The sequence below is a fragment of the Leptodactylus fuscus genome, chromosome 7 (genome assembly GCF_031893055.1).
Source record: "Leptodactylus fuscus isolate aLepFus1 chromosome 7, aLepFus1.hap2, whole genome shotgun sequence".
NCBI lineage: Eukaryota > Metazoa > Chordata > Amphibia > Anura > Leptodactylidae > Leptodactylus > Leptodactylus fuscus.
Window position 1 is genome coordinate 66186734 of NC_134271.1, and position 12877 is coordinate 66199610.

Sequence of the window (12877 nt, forward strand, 5' to 3'; positions counted from 1 at the left end):
AAATCTCCAAGTACCACGACTCCGGATGTGACTCACTGATGTAATTATTGCAATGAACTCCATGTAATGCTTATTTGCACCTGCAGAGAGTGCCAGCAGCTCCCAAAGTGATCACCATATCATTGGGTGACCTGTCAGTTTGAGCAACCTTTTAAATGTTAGGACTACAATGTATGGAACATTTTCTGGTTATCCGGCAATGTTCTGTTCCCTGTTTTCAGAAATGGAACGTCACCAGTACTATCCCCCCTGTCCTCCATCATACTTACGTATCTTCCTCTCCAGATTTCACTTCTGAGACGAATCCTCCTCTTCCTTGACTATGCTGGCTCATGCGCAGGCCATCTCTACTGCGCAGGTGTGGGAGGCACCTCCATCCTGCGCATGAGTTGGCAGACTCAAAAAAGAGGAGGAGCTGTCTCAGTAGGAAGAGGAAGACAGGTAAGTATGATGGGGTGGGCTGAGTTAGTTAGCTAGTAGTGAGCGGGATTGCTAGGGAGTCAGGGAGGGTGTAAGGGCGTGAGAGAGGAAGGGGCGGGAGTGAGAGGGAGGTAGTGTGAGACAGCTTACAAATACAAGAAGGAAGCTACACCATGTACACAAATGCAGAGGATGCCAGAAGCTTCTAAAGAAACACAGAAAAAAAAGGGTTTTTTTGCCCGGAAAATCCCCTTAAGCTAAAACTGATTAATTTAGCATCAAAAGCAACATATGAGGTTTTGGAGAAGTTAACACTTTTGACTATGTCGAGCTTATAGTGGCAGCAGTAGATTCAGACTCCGCTTTCTGAGCCCCCCAGTGACACAAATGAGATTAAATTTCCACAAACTGCATAGATTTCTAACATCTCCACCATTACTGTAATTTAGGGACTACTAGGAGACCACTGCTCATTACCTTAATTGAACGTCAGGTTTAGCCTAACAAAATGTAATTAGTAGTAATACCGTGTTATCAATGAAGTTTAGCCCAAGCCTTAAAGGGGTTTTCCCAACTCCCTCTCAGCAGTTTTGCCAGCTGTCTATTTTCTCACTTCCTATACTCAACAAGCTGGTGGGTGGGTTCAGACCATTTGATGGAGAGGTCACTATGAAGTCCCTCAGTAGATATAAACATTGCCTTTACCATGAGAGATTATATATTACGATTACTAGCAATGTAATATAAATGCAGATCAAATAATATGCACATTAAATCTATATGACATTACACAGGTTTGGTGAGAACATGTTTGTCTACATAGACAGAATGAACTGTTAAAGTCTTTATCAGCAAACTGCAATTTGTTGTCCTGATTGTCCAGATGTCAGAGCTGTACATAATAGCAAGAGAATATATAAAGTACCTGTGATACTCTGAACCATCAGTGACTGCATACAAATGTTTACACACAACTTCCTGTGCCAAAACTTTATTCATCGGTGATTGATAATATTCATTGAGTTCCGCAGCAAGTTTATCATATGGATCGTTTTTAATTACTATGCGGCCAAAGAATCGAGCTGCATCCACAACACGGAGAGGAAGAACCTGTAAACAATATAATAATAGACACAAGGGTAAGGGCTAGTTCACACTACCATTTAACAATGTCCATTGATCTCATCCATCACAGGATGAGATCAACTGACATTAATGCAAGAGAATGAATAATGCAAGCAGAAAACCATCCATATACGTTTACGATAGCATAAAAAATATATTTTGCGTATGTATGTTTGTAATTTTTTTGAAAAAGTTATGCATTCTTCTGTTACAAAGGGAAAAAAACACATGATGGAAGAAAGCTTCTGTCGTGATTTTTTACATTAGAATAACTAGGAATACCAGATTGATGGTGCTCTGACTGTATCCATCACTCTATTGCCGTTAACGTTCCCTAAAAGATATAGATCCTTAACTGTGGTGAGGTTAGAGAAATAACAAGTCTGAAAAATGCAATGGTAATAATTCTCTCTAGCTACCCGCATAATTTACTCAGAAAATTCTGTCAGATAGAAAACAGTAATGATAGCGATCAAATTTACCGTTATATACTGATTATTCTCTGGAACTGCAGCTACTCCACTATGAAGGTCCTTTGAAGGGTTAATACAATGGCGATGCGGACATGCAAACCTATCTTGGCTAGGGGAAGAAAAGATAAAAATATGTGACACAGAACTAAGATGCACACTCTCTCTCACAGGAATAAAATCTCCTTTCAACACTTACCTACAATATCCAAAGGTTTTAAGATATGTGCAAAGCTCTTGGTCTTGCTTTTTGTTTTCCCAGGCCTGCAACAATCCCTGAGCCAGGGCGCTGAGTTCAGGAGGAACTGTAGCTTGCGCTTGTTGTAAGCTTTTAAGTAAATCAATGGCGTAGCTTGCATGCTTATTTGTCATCAGTAAAACAGATCTGGCCCTTGAGTAGTGGTCGTCTTCTATTGATAGCTTGAATTGGATAGTTGTGGAATATAAATTATCAAGAGGAAAAAAAATATTTAAAGCTGTAAGTCAATGTTTCTCAATGTCAGTTTTAAGCCAAGTACCCACTCATAAAATAAATAATGTGATGGTCAAGTGTGCTGTAGTGAAAAACAGCTGTATAACAGAAATTGACATCAATGTTTATTAGGGAAGGGGGGGATTCAGGTTATCTGTGAGAAGCTGCAACTTAGTCCCACTTGCTTTAAATATTACTAAGGCTAGGTTCACATCTGCGTTTGGGTTTCTGTTTTGGGGGGGTCCACTTGGGGAGAGCCGTGTGAAGAGCCAATGCAGGAGTGAACCCAGCCTAAGGCTAGTTGCAGACGATCATGTATTTTGTGGTGTTCAGTTTTGGTGGACAGAGTCTCTACAATGTGTGTTCAGTGTTTCTTCAGCATAAGTGAAGTATGTCCGCAAAAACAGACAGAGTGTCATCAGTGTTGCCGTCAGTGTGTGATCCTAGTTTGCGGATCCAAAAAACCCCCAAAACTACAACAACGTGAGTCAGTCCCGCAAACACTAAACAGAATAGGACATGTTCTATATTATGAGGCATGGACTCCTGGCCCACACACTGACCAGTGGAAATCACGGTTGTGTGCATGTATCCATAGAAATGAATAGGTCAGTTTGCTATCCATGAAAAACACGGATAGCACACTGATCTCGCCCACGGTCAGGGCCTAAGGCTGGCTTCATGCTTTTCTCTCTGCATTTTTCGCCCTTTTCGGGCAGAAACCGAGCAAAAAAACAGGTGGAACCCCATAGGGGGTCTGCGGATAACCACTTTTTTTAAGCGGGGGTCACAGATGTGAACGTAGCCTAAAATACAGAACCGGGTATAGCTGATTGTATGAACCAGCTGCTGTGACTGTGCAAACATTAATGGTGACACGGTGCTCACAGTTGTGATTCCCTTATTTTGCTGATAGAAGGGGTTTCCAGGGGTCAGGTCACAGAATACCCCCCTTTAAGCGAAATATGTAGATCCTTGCCAACAATATTATTATAGGTGTTTGGCTAGCAACTGATCCCACCACTGGAGATGTTCCCTCCAAGCTTATCTGGAAAGCAATGTGGGCACATATTAGGGCTGGAAAATAATGACTTAAGTCAAGCTGAATTCAACATTGTAACTCAATTACAATTAATGAACGATTATTTTAGGACACTCCCCGCTTTAAATGCCACGCCTCCTATTTATATATTCTGCCAAACCACTGAATTTTTGTTTCTGTTATTCATATATCAGCAATTCTAATAGGATAGAGTACAGTTAATGTTCTTTAGCCAATGGCAGTGTGTGACAGGACACATATATCTGTGCTTTTTCTACCAATTGTTTCATGGCAATTTTTAAATTTATTATTATGTACTCTCATTAATAAATGTATCATATATTTATATAATGATTGGTTATTTATTGTTTTTTTTTCGATCACATAATAGTAGCTTTTGTTGGTTTAGTAGTATTTGCTGAGATCTTGCATTCATATTGAGGATTTTGTTTTGCAGGGTTAGACAGAATGGCATGGATGCAAAATTACTATAATGGTTCATTTTGGTTATTTTGCGATTAATTGTCCAGCCTTCCAACGTTTCATATTATACCTACTGGTCAAGAATACTCATAATGGCTGAAGGAGATTGGAGGAGAAGTTAAAAACAGGAACAGTGAGGGACATATAGAGAGCATAGTGTGCAAATGGTTAAAACAAAACAAAAGAGGAATAACTGGAATTTAAACAGAAAAAAGGCGGAATATATTATTTTCTAGTACCTTATCAATTCTACTCTGAATATAATCCATCAGAGAAAACAGACGAAGACTTAACACACCAACATTTTCTGGAAAACTGTAATGAATGATGCACGTGGCGTCTCTTATCTCCAGGAGGGGAGCATAGTCATCTGTGACCACTGCAACAGAAACATAACCAAGAGGAGGTTTGGTTGTATAACAAATGTAAAGTTTTACATATTATTCAATGGCTTTGCTCTGATTCTCCCACTGCACAAGAGTAGACCAAAATATTTGCTTAAGGCATTAGTTACTTCAGGTGACTTTGCAGGATAAGCTGAAATATATACATGAGGATCAACATTATTTCTGTCCATTATATGACTCAAATTTTGCATTACTTAAGGATTACACTTTGCAAGCCCTGACTGTAGTTTGTCTCTCAGACCGAAACAGCCCCAGGATCATGCAAGACACATACTGTGAATATAGAACTTAAGCTCAGCTCCTGCTCACTCCTCCTGCAGAGGTTTCTGAGTGAAATTCATGGGAATTCTGTTAAAAAGAAAAATGGGCAGCATGCACAGTTTAAAAATGGGGAGAAAAAAAATCCTCTTTACTCCATGTGGCATCACATAGAATAAAGAAGTTTTTTTTTTGTTTGTTTTTTACAATTTTCAAACTTTTTGTGCTGTCCATTTGTGAATATATCTGGTAGAAGGAGACAGTGGCTTGTTTTCTGGGATTTGCACAATTTTTGCCTTTTTGTTAGTGCTGCTCTGCACTTGTCTTAGTGATATTTGCAAAGCTTGCAGAAGCAACAGCGACCATTTCGAGGGGTTAAGAGGGGTATTTATAATCTGTCCAATGAGAAGACATTGATCACTAATCCAGGAAAGCACTTTCTGTAAAAGTTCTAAATCTCTCCTTTCCTTAGAGTACCGTATTTTTCGGACTATAAGACGCACCTAGGTTTTAGAGGAGGAAAATAGGGAAAAAAAAATTTGAAGCAAAAACTGGTAAAATATTTAATATATGGGAGTTGTAGTTTTGCAACAGCTGCAAAACCACATTGACAGGTGACCCTGCAGCTGTACGGGGATGCATAGAGCGTTTTTTTTTGCGGGGCCAGCTGTACTTTTTAGTTATACCATTTTGGGGGATATCTATTGCTTAGATCACCTTGTATTGAAAAAAAAAACAGGAGGTGATTTAGAACTTTTATTTATTTCATATTTTTAAAGCTTTTTTTTTTTTTTTTTTTACTATTTTATTCCCCCCCGGGGGCTTGAACCTGCGGTCACTTGATCGCAAGTCCCATAGACGGCAATACAACTGTATTGCCGTCTATGGGACATTCTGTGTATTAGTATTACGGCTGGTCATAGACCCAGCCGCAATACTAATATATAGCAGTGACAGCCCCGGGAGCTTCATTAGGCTCCCGGCTGTCACCCGAACAGGTCGGCTCCTGCGATATCGCCACGCAGGAGCCGGCCTGCAACTTTACAGGTACGGGGCCGGTGGGGACCGGCCCCGGGGGAGAAGGGGCCACGGATACTGACCCGGCATCCGCTGTACTAGAGAGGCGGATGCCGGGGAGGGATAGACGCTGGGGCCTGAGACATCGCTATGATCCTCTGCCCTTCATGAAGCCAGCAGCGGGGGGACGGAGGAGCCCCTGCCGCTGCTGGCTTCATACAGGGCAGAGGAGCGCAGCGATGTCTCAGGCCCCGGCACCTGTAATGGCGTCTATCACTTGCCGGCTTCCGCCTCTCTATTACAGCGGATGCCAGGCGCCACCTTCAGACTATAAGACGCACCCTTCTTTTCCCCAAAAAATTTGGGGAAAAAAAGTGCGTCTTATAGTCCGAAAAATACGGTAGTCACATTTTAAGATTCCCATCACAACCACTACACCTGGCACTCTGGAATATCAGCTGAACTGAACTTATACTATAGAGATCTACTCTTGACTTGGTTGAATAACAGAATAGAGTAATAATGTACAAGATGAATGGTTCAACATAGTTTCATACATCTATAAAAACTTTCTCCATTAAATACAATATTGCAGAATTTAGGGAAAAGTTGAAAAAAAAAAACTTCTGCATCTTACCCAAGACCAATATTGTTCTGCAACTAAATGATTTTTTCCACTGTTCTAGAACAGAGCTGAAAGTATGCACAAGGTGTTTGTTCAACAATAAACTGTACACCGAAGCAGTCTGGATGGCCTACAAGAAGACAACAAGAACAGAATCACAATTTACAACGCAGGTATAAGGCCTGCAATTTGCACTGGAGATATAATAACGGATATGAGTTTATAATGGTGGATTCAAGTAATCTCAGGTCTACGGTAACAGCAGACTCCATGATATTTGATAGGACTAGACATGTGGAATATAAATCAATTCAGATGTACTGTTTGTTTGTTTGTTTGAAAAAAGGCTATAAAACAAACTTTGGAACATGTTAACTTACCAAGATCAAATTTTTGGACTGTAACTTGGAGCAATAATACAACAAAAATTTGCACAATGTAGTGATCATATGACCAGCGACACAGCCAATAAGTCAGTGCTGTAATACAAAGTGGGAATGAAAACAAAATCAAAACCCACCTTGTGCACTAATTCCGCTTCTTCATCATTTCTGGTGAAAACAAGTATTTTCTGGGCATCTACTGGTGTGTAATCTAAGCACTGCAGCAATACAAACATCTTCTCACATTCCAGACAAAGCAGTATGACCTAAGACATAAGATGGATGATACAGCAGCCTGATGTAGGAAAATTTGTTTTCAGAGCAAATGGATCACCAACAATGTAACTGGCATGATGTATAGACAACCATCAACAACAACCACTGACAAGACATGGGATAATGAGAATACCTGCTGTACATTTGCAAAAACCGCTGCCTGCTCCATCCTTGTAATCACAACACGTGGAGTTGACATGTATTGCAGTAAAAGCTGCATTTCATGAGTCCATTTGCTTCCAACAGCAACAATTTGCTGAGGTGTGCCATCTCTGTTCTCTATGGTTTTCTTATAGATCTGAAGTATCTCTGACATCTGGAAATAGAGATGATCAGTAACATATAAACTAAAATTATCTGCTGATTGGATTATTTAGGGTGGAGCACAACTACAAAGAGAAGCTCTTGATCTGAACATTATCACATATCCACATATCACAAAGGTAAAAAGAAGGCGGTAGAATAGGAAAGGACTGTCTCATCTATACAACCCTCAATGTCAAAGAGATCAGAGGACCACCTTTTCTTAGCAGAGGTGCTAAGAAACCGTACCTATGGTACCAGCATCACTCAAAGATACTAATCTAATCCTAAAATTCAACATACGTGTTTTCCCCAAACCTTTGCTATAATGAATTCATTTGTTCGCTAGGCAAACACTGGTCTTTTCAATAAACTAACTGTACCAAGAAAGCTTCAGAAAAGAGATTTTGTGAGATGTATTAAGCTCATACACTGAATTCTATTTCGACATGTCTGAAGCTGACCATCCACCATCTAATATGTATGGGGACCTCCGTCATCAGGGGGAGATAACGATCAGGCAATTGGATTTCAAACGCCAGTTTAGCCAATAGCTGTCTAAAGTGTATGGTGAAATTTTAGAGGTGAAATCTCTAGCGTTAAATGAGGTTCTAATCTACTGACTAAGTCTTGCGAAAAGGCTAGAAATGGGCTTTTTATGCAACAAGGTGAACATTTAGTTCAACTATTTCTGAATCAAAAATCAAATGTTAGGCCCTGCTCACCTCTGACCCTGCAGTGGAGAAGAGCACATCCACTTCATCAAAGACAAGATGGCATAGGCGAAGGAGTAGTAGTCCATGATGCTCCAGACTTCTCAGCAAACAGTGTGGGGTAGTGACAATAACCTCACCTGTCAACATAAACAATGGCTTTACCCAGACCATAAGAATCACCTCACCCTCTTTTCCCCCCAAATAATAAACATTTAGACACTTTAACAAGTACTATGTTTTGCTCACATTGTCTTCTAAAGTTAATGCTCTCAATGTCTTCTTGTTTAACTCCAACCAACAGCAGCATGGGATTCAGGGGCCGCATATATTTACTCATCTCCATCAGAAGGCTGTACACAGAGTGAGCTTTGCTCCATCCAGGGCAAAGGATCACTGCATGGGGCTGAAAAAGAAGGAAATGCAAAACTGAAATCAAATATAACCAACAATGCAGACATTCATTTGATTTCACAAAACCTACAGCAGAAAAATAGTGAGACTCTTGTGGTTCAAAAACACTGAAGTTGGACACTGGAACACTTTTTAGATTTTTTTTTATTTTGACCCAGGTGTATACGGTTTAGTTTTTTTTTAGCAAGACTAGTTGAATTTAGTTTAGTTGCCAATGTCAAATTATTTTCCACATGAGGAAGATTCATCAGGAACCCAATAAAACGTTCTAAAATACTATCAAACTATAATTATTGTTACCAAAATCAAGATTAAACGGGTATTCCCAAGTGGTCCGGTCACCAACTTGCAGGCTGTAAACTCTGTTCTCTTCCTGGTTTTCTCTGTAAATTGGTGGGCGGGGTTTCACTTGCTGTTTCAAAAGGTAAAGCCAGGGGTAAGTTGCTTCTATGCTGCTGGCCTTGCATGCCAGCATGCTCCGTTATCAGCAAAATTCAATTAGCAGAGCTGATAACTGGAAGAGCAGGGAGATAAACATCTCAGAAATACAAGCTGGCTCCAAGAACTCAGCTCTCCCTCCCCTCCCGAGAGTAGGGAGCTACATCACTTATCCTGGGTGGAGAGATAAGAGCATCCCCAGGTCCGTAGTTATGGAAACGCAGTGTAATGATGTGAATGCAATGAATAAATTAAGATAACAGCCAAACAAAGCCAAACAAAGCAGTTTTGCTGAAGCAATGTATTTAGGAAAATTCTTGAATCCACATAAGCTAGCAGTATAGATAGGATCCTTGAGATGGGACATTCATTTTGATTGCATCTGGAGGAAAAAAAAGGACTGAATAGAAGAAGAAAATGTTAGACCACAGGTATGAACCCTGACTTCTGTGACCAGGTTATGGGGATAATATCACTCCTTAAGGAGAAAGCACCTTCACAAGCGTATGGAGTCTTACAAAGCCATTTTCACTCCACTGGGGGATTATGGGAAAAGTATGTAAATCTGTTTTCCAAGATGTAAATAGGAAAACACTGCCTCTGTTTGCTGCAATCTAGGGGTAGTCCTTCATAAACATCATCGGCTTATACTCGAGCCACGCAAAAGGAGGGGGGGGAGTCTATGACCAGCCACAATAGTAATGTATAGAATCTCCCATAAAATAAAGGAAAAAAAGAAGCTTTAAAAATAGAATAAAATAAAAGTTCTAAATCTCTCCTTTCCTTAGAGTACCGTATTTTTCGGACTATAAGACGCACCTAGGTTTTAGAGGAGGAAAATAGGGGAAAAAAATTTGAAGCAAAAACTGGTAAAATATTTAATATATGGGAGTTGTAGTTTTGCAACAGCTGCAAGGCCACATTGACAGGTGACCCTGCAGCTGTACGGGGATGCATAGAGTGTTTTTTTTTGCGGGGCCAGAAGTACTTTTTAGTTATACCATTTTGGGGAATATCTATTTCTTAGATCACCTTTTATTGAAAAAAAAAAACGGTGGTTTATGATATATGATCTTCTACATATATATATATATATATATATATATATATATATATTCTAGGGACAGGAGGTGATTTTGAACTTTTATTTATTTCATATTTTTATTATATATTTTTAAAGCTTTTTTTATTTTTTTATTTTTACTATTTTATTCCCCCCCCCCCCCCCCCCCCCCGGGGCTTGAACCTGCGGTCACTTGATTGCAAGTCCCATAGACGGCAATACAACTGTATTGCCGTCTATGGGACATTCTGTCTATTAGTATTACGGCTGGTCATAGAGACCAGCCGCAATACTAATACAGCAGTGACAGGCCTGGGAGCCTCATTAGGCTCCCGGCTGTCACCCGAACAGGTCGGCTCCTGCGATATCGTCGCGCAGGAGCCGGCCTGCAACTTTACAGGTACGGGGCCGGTGGGGACCGGCCCCGGGGGAGAAGGGGCCACGGATACTGACCCGGCATCCGCTGTACTAGAGAGGCGGATGCCGGGGAGGGATAGACGCTGGGGCCTGAGACATCGCTATGATCCTCTGCCCTTCATGAAGCCAGCAGCGGGGGGACGGAGGAGCCGAATAGCAGCATCACTCCTCCCGCTGCTGGCTTCATGCAGGGCAGAGGAGCGCAGCGATGTCGCAGGCCCCGGCACCTGTAATGGCGTCTATCACTTGCCGGCTTCCGCCTCTCTATTACAGCGGATGCCAGGCGCCACATTCAGACTATAAGACGCACCCTTCTTTTCCCCCAAAATTTGGGGGGAAAAAAGTGCGTCTTATAGTCCGAAAAATATGGTATATATAAAAGTAGAAAATGACTGTCAAACACATACACATTAGGTATCCCTGTGTCTGAAAGTACCCGGTCTACTGAATATAGGGTATCTGCAGTGCTCCTGTTCTGTTGGGAAGGGGTTAATAGGAGTACTGCAGATACCCTATATTCAGCCAGGCTGAATTCCAAGTGTTTGTGTGTGTGTGGGGGGAACAGTTTTCAAGCTCAGGGAAGGAGCAGACAGACAACCAAAACAACCCCTCCCCTTCCCCAGCAACTACTGCACCCAAAAACTCTGACCATTTTAATTTTTGGAATTTCCCAGTAGCTGCTGCATTTCCCCCCTCGGCTTATATTCGAGTCAATAAGTTTTCCCAGTTTTTTTGTGGTAAAATTAGGGGCCTCGGCTTATATTTGGGTCAGCTTATACTCAAGTATATACGGTATTTGTATTCAGTAACTTTCCCTCAACAACAATGTTGGAACATTGTATTTATATGGAAGTTTGAGCACCAAAGCCCCATTAATCACTACAACAAGGGACCAGTGTTTACATAGAATAGGTAGTTGTGTCTGCCACATTAGCTCGGAGAGGATACATGACTCTGATGGTTATGCCTCATCAGAAAACCAGGGTTTGCACATATATCCTTGATACTTTATGATGTACATCAATTTATTTGGTCTGGTTGTTGCACAGAAGTAATAGTTTTGAGAAAGCAAAAAAAAAAAATCAATGCACAGAAAGATGATTTACATTACAGCAAGGGCAGAATATTTCTAAACTGCAAGCAACTTAACCACGGGTAAGAAAATGAAGATCTGAATGCTGTAAAGTTAAAAATATGGGTCAAGAAAGGCAAATGTCAAATGTTCTCACCCCCTGTTTAGCTGGCAGTAATTTGTACACCACAGATGCACAGCTTAGATAACTCAGAAGAGGCGGAATATAATATACTGGATTCGATTCATCAGGAGATATTACAATTGTATCAAACCCCTCGGCTATAGGTGACCAGCAGTAGGATTCTGTAAGATTTGGTCCATCATAGCCACACATAATCAGCCGCTAAAACACACAAAACAAAATTAAAACTTTTAGCAACATTATGCTGTTTTTCACAATGGTTTTTATGTAATAGTTACTTTGCACTACAATAAACAAAAAGAGCACCCTGCTAAACTCCCATCTTCTCCATTACAATACCTTTTTAATAGCTGTACACAAGGAGGTCTCTTCAAGGCTGGAGAATGGCACTAGGGATTTGCTAACGAAGATGGCAAACTCTGGTTTTGTTACTTTTGGTGGCTAAAAGAAAGTCATTAGTATCGAGAATTAAAGGAAACTTAGTTAAAATGCAGTCTTTTCATTCACATACAGAAATTTAAATTGCACATTGTATAGGTTGTATTAAACAGCTAGATCAAAGGTGGCCAAAAGCTGATCCACGGGAGGTAGGTTAGTGTCCATTTACACCCTACATGCAAGACTTTTCTGTTTGAAAAAAAAACGGACAGTAAGTGTCCGTTATTCTTTTTAACATTGAAGTCTATGGGTCAACAGTTACTGTCCGTTATTTTGTATCCGTTTATTTTCTGCACATGCTCAGAGAGCATAAACAGAAGGGGAAAAAAAAGAAAAAAGGACAGTATAAGGGCTAGTTCACACGAGCACTAAGGGGGCGGATTATAGTGCGTAATCCACGTCATAATCCGCTGCCTCACAATGGTGGTCTATGGAGACCGCCAGGCTACTTTTTTCCGTGAAAAAGAAGCCAGCTGTCCTTTCTTCAGGCGGATCCACGGCTCGTTGAGCTGCAGTGTCCGCCTGGCGGCAGCAACCTCCGGAGTCGGCCCATTCATTTGAGCCTGCTCTGGAGGGGAAAGCCACGACAGTCGTGGTAGGCGGTGCCAAAATCCACCTTACCGCTCCCCATGTGAACTAACCCTAAAAAAAACGGACACTAATTGACGCTGATACAAACTGATACTAATGTGTCCATTTTTTAACTGATCCATTAAACGGATCAGTTAAAAAAACGAAGACATTATCATCAGTTAGTGTCAATTAATGTCTGTTATGATAGGTGTCCATTTTTTTTTTGTTTTTAAAACAGACACCTTCATAACAGAATTCAACGGTAGTCTGAACCCTGCCTTCACAAACCTAAAAAGCAGCAGGTCGTGTTTGCATATTTTCTG

The 12877-nt window shown here is 40.8% G+C and overlaps 1 protein-coding gene across 1 annotated transcript in view; it reads right to left on the bottom strand.

Moving 5' to 3' along the window:
* Nucleotides 1-12877, bottom strand: part of TDRD12 (tudor domain containing 12) — a 45208-nt gene that overhangs the window by 17485 nt on the left and 14846 nt on the right. Inside the window, exons 17-27 of the mRNA XM_075282051.1 lie at nucleotides 11883-11984; nucleotides 11556-11744; nucleotides 8244-8400; nucleotides 8007-8134; nucleotides 7112-7294; nucleotides 6840-6968; nucleotides 6332-6449; nucleotides 4252-4391; nucleotides 2215-2435; nucleotides 2028-2127; nucleotides 1346-1530 (exon numbers count right to left, since the gene is read on the bottom strand). Of these exons, the coding sequence (XP_075138152.1) occupies nucleotides 1346-1530; nucleotides 2028-2127; nucleotides 2215-2435; nucleotides 4252-4391; nucleotides 6332-6449; nucleotides 6840-6968; nucleotides 7112-7294; nucleotides 8007-8134; nucleotides 8244-8400; nucleotides 11556-11744; nucleotides 11883-11984 (1652 nt within the window). The remainder of the gene's footprint in view (nucleotides 1-1345; nucleotides 1531-2027; nucleotides 2128-2214; nucleotides 2436-4251; nucleotides 4392-6331; nucleotides 6450-6839; nucleotides 6969-7111; nucleotides 7295-8006; nucleotides 8135-8243; nucleotides 8401-11555; nucleotides 11745-11882; nucleotides 11985-12877) is intronic.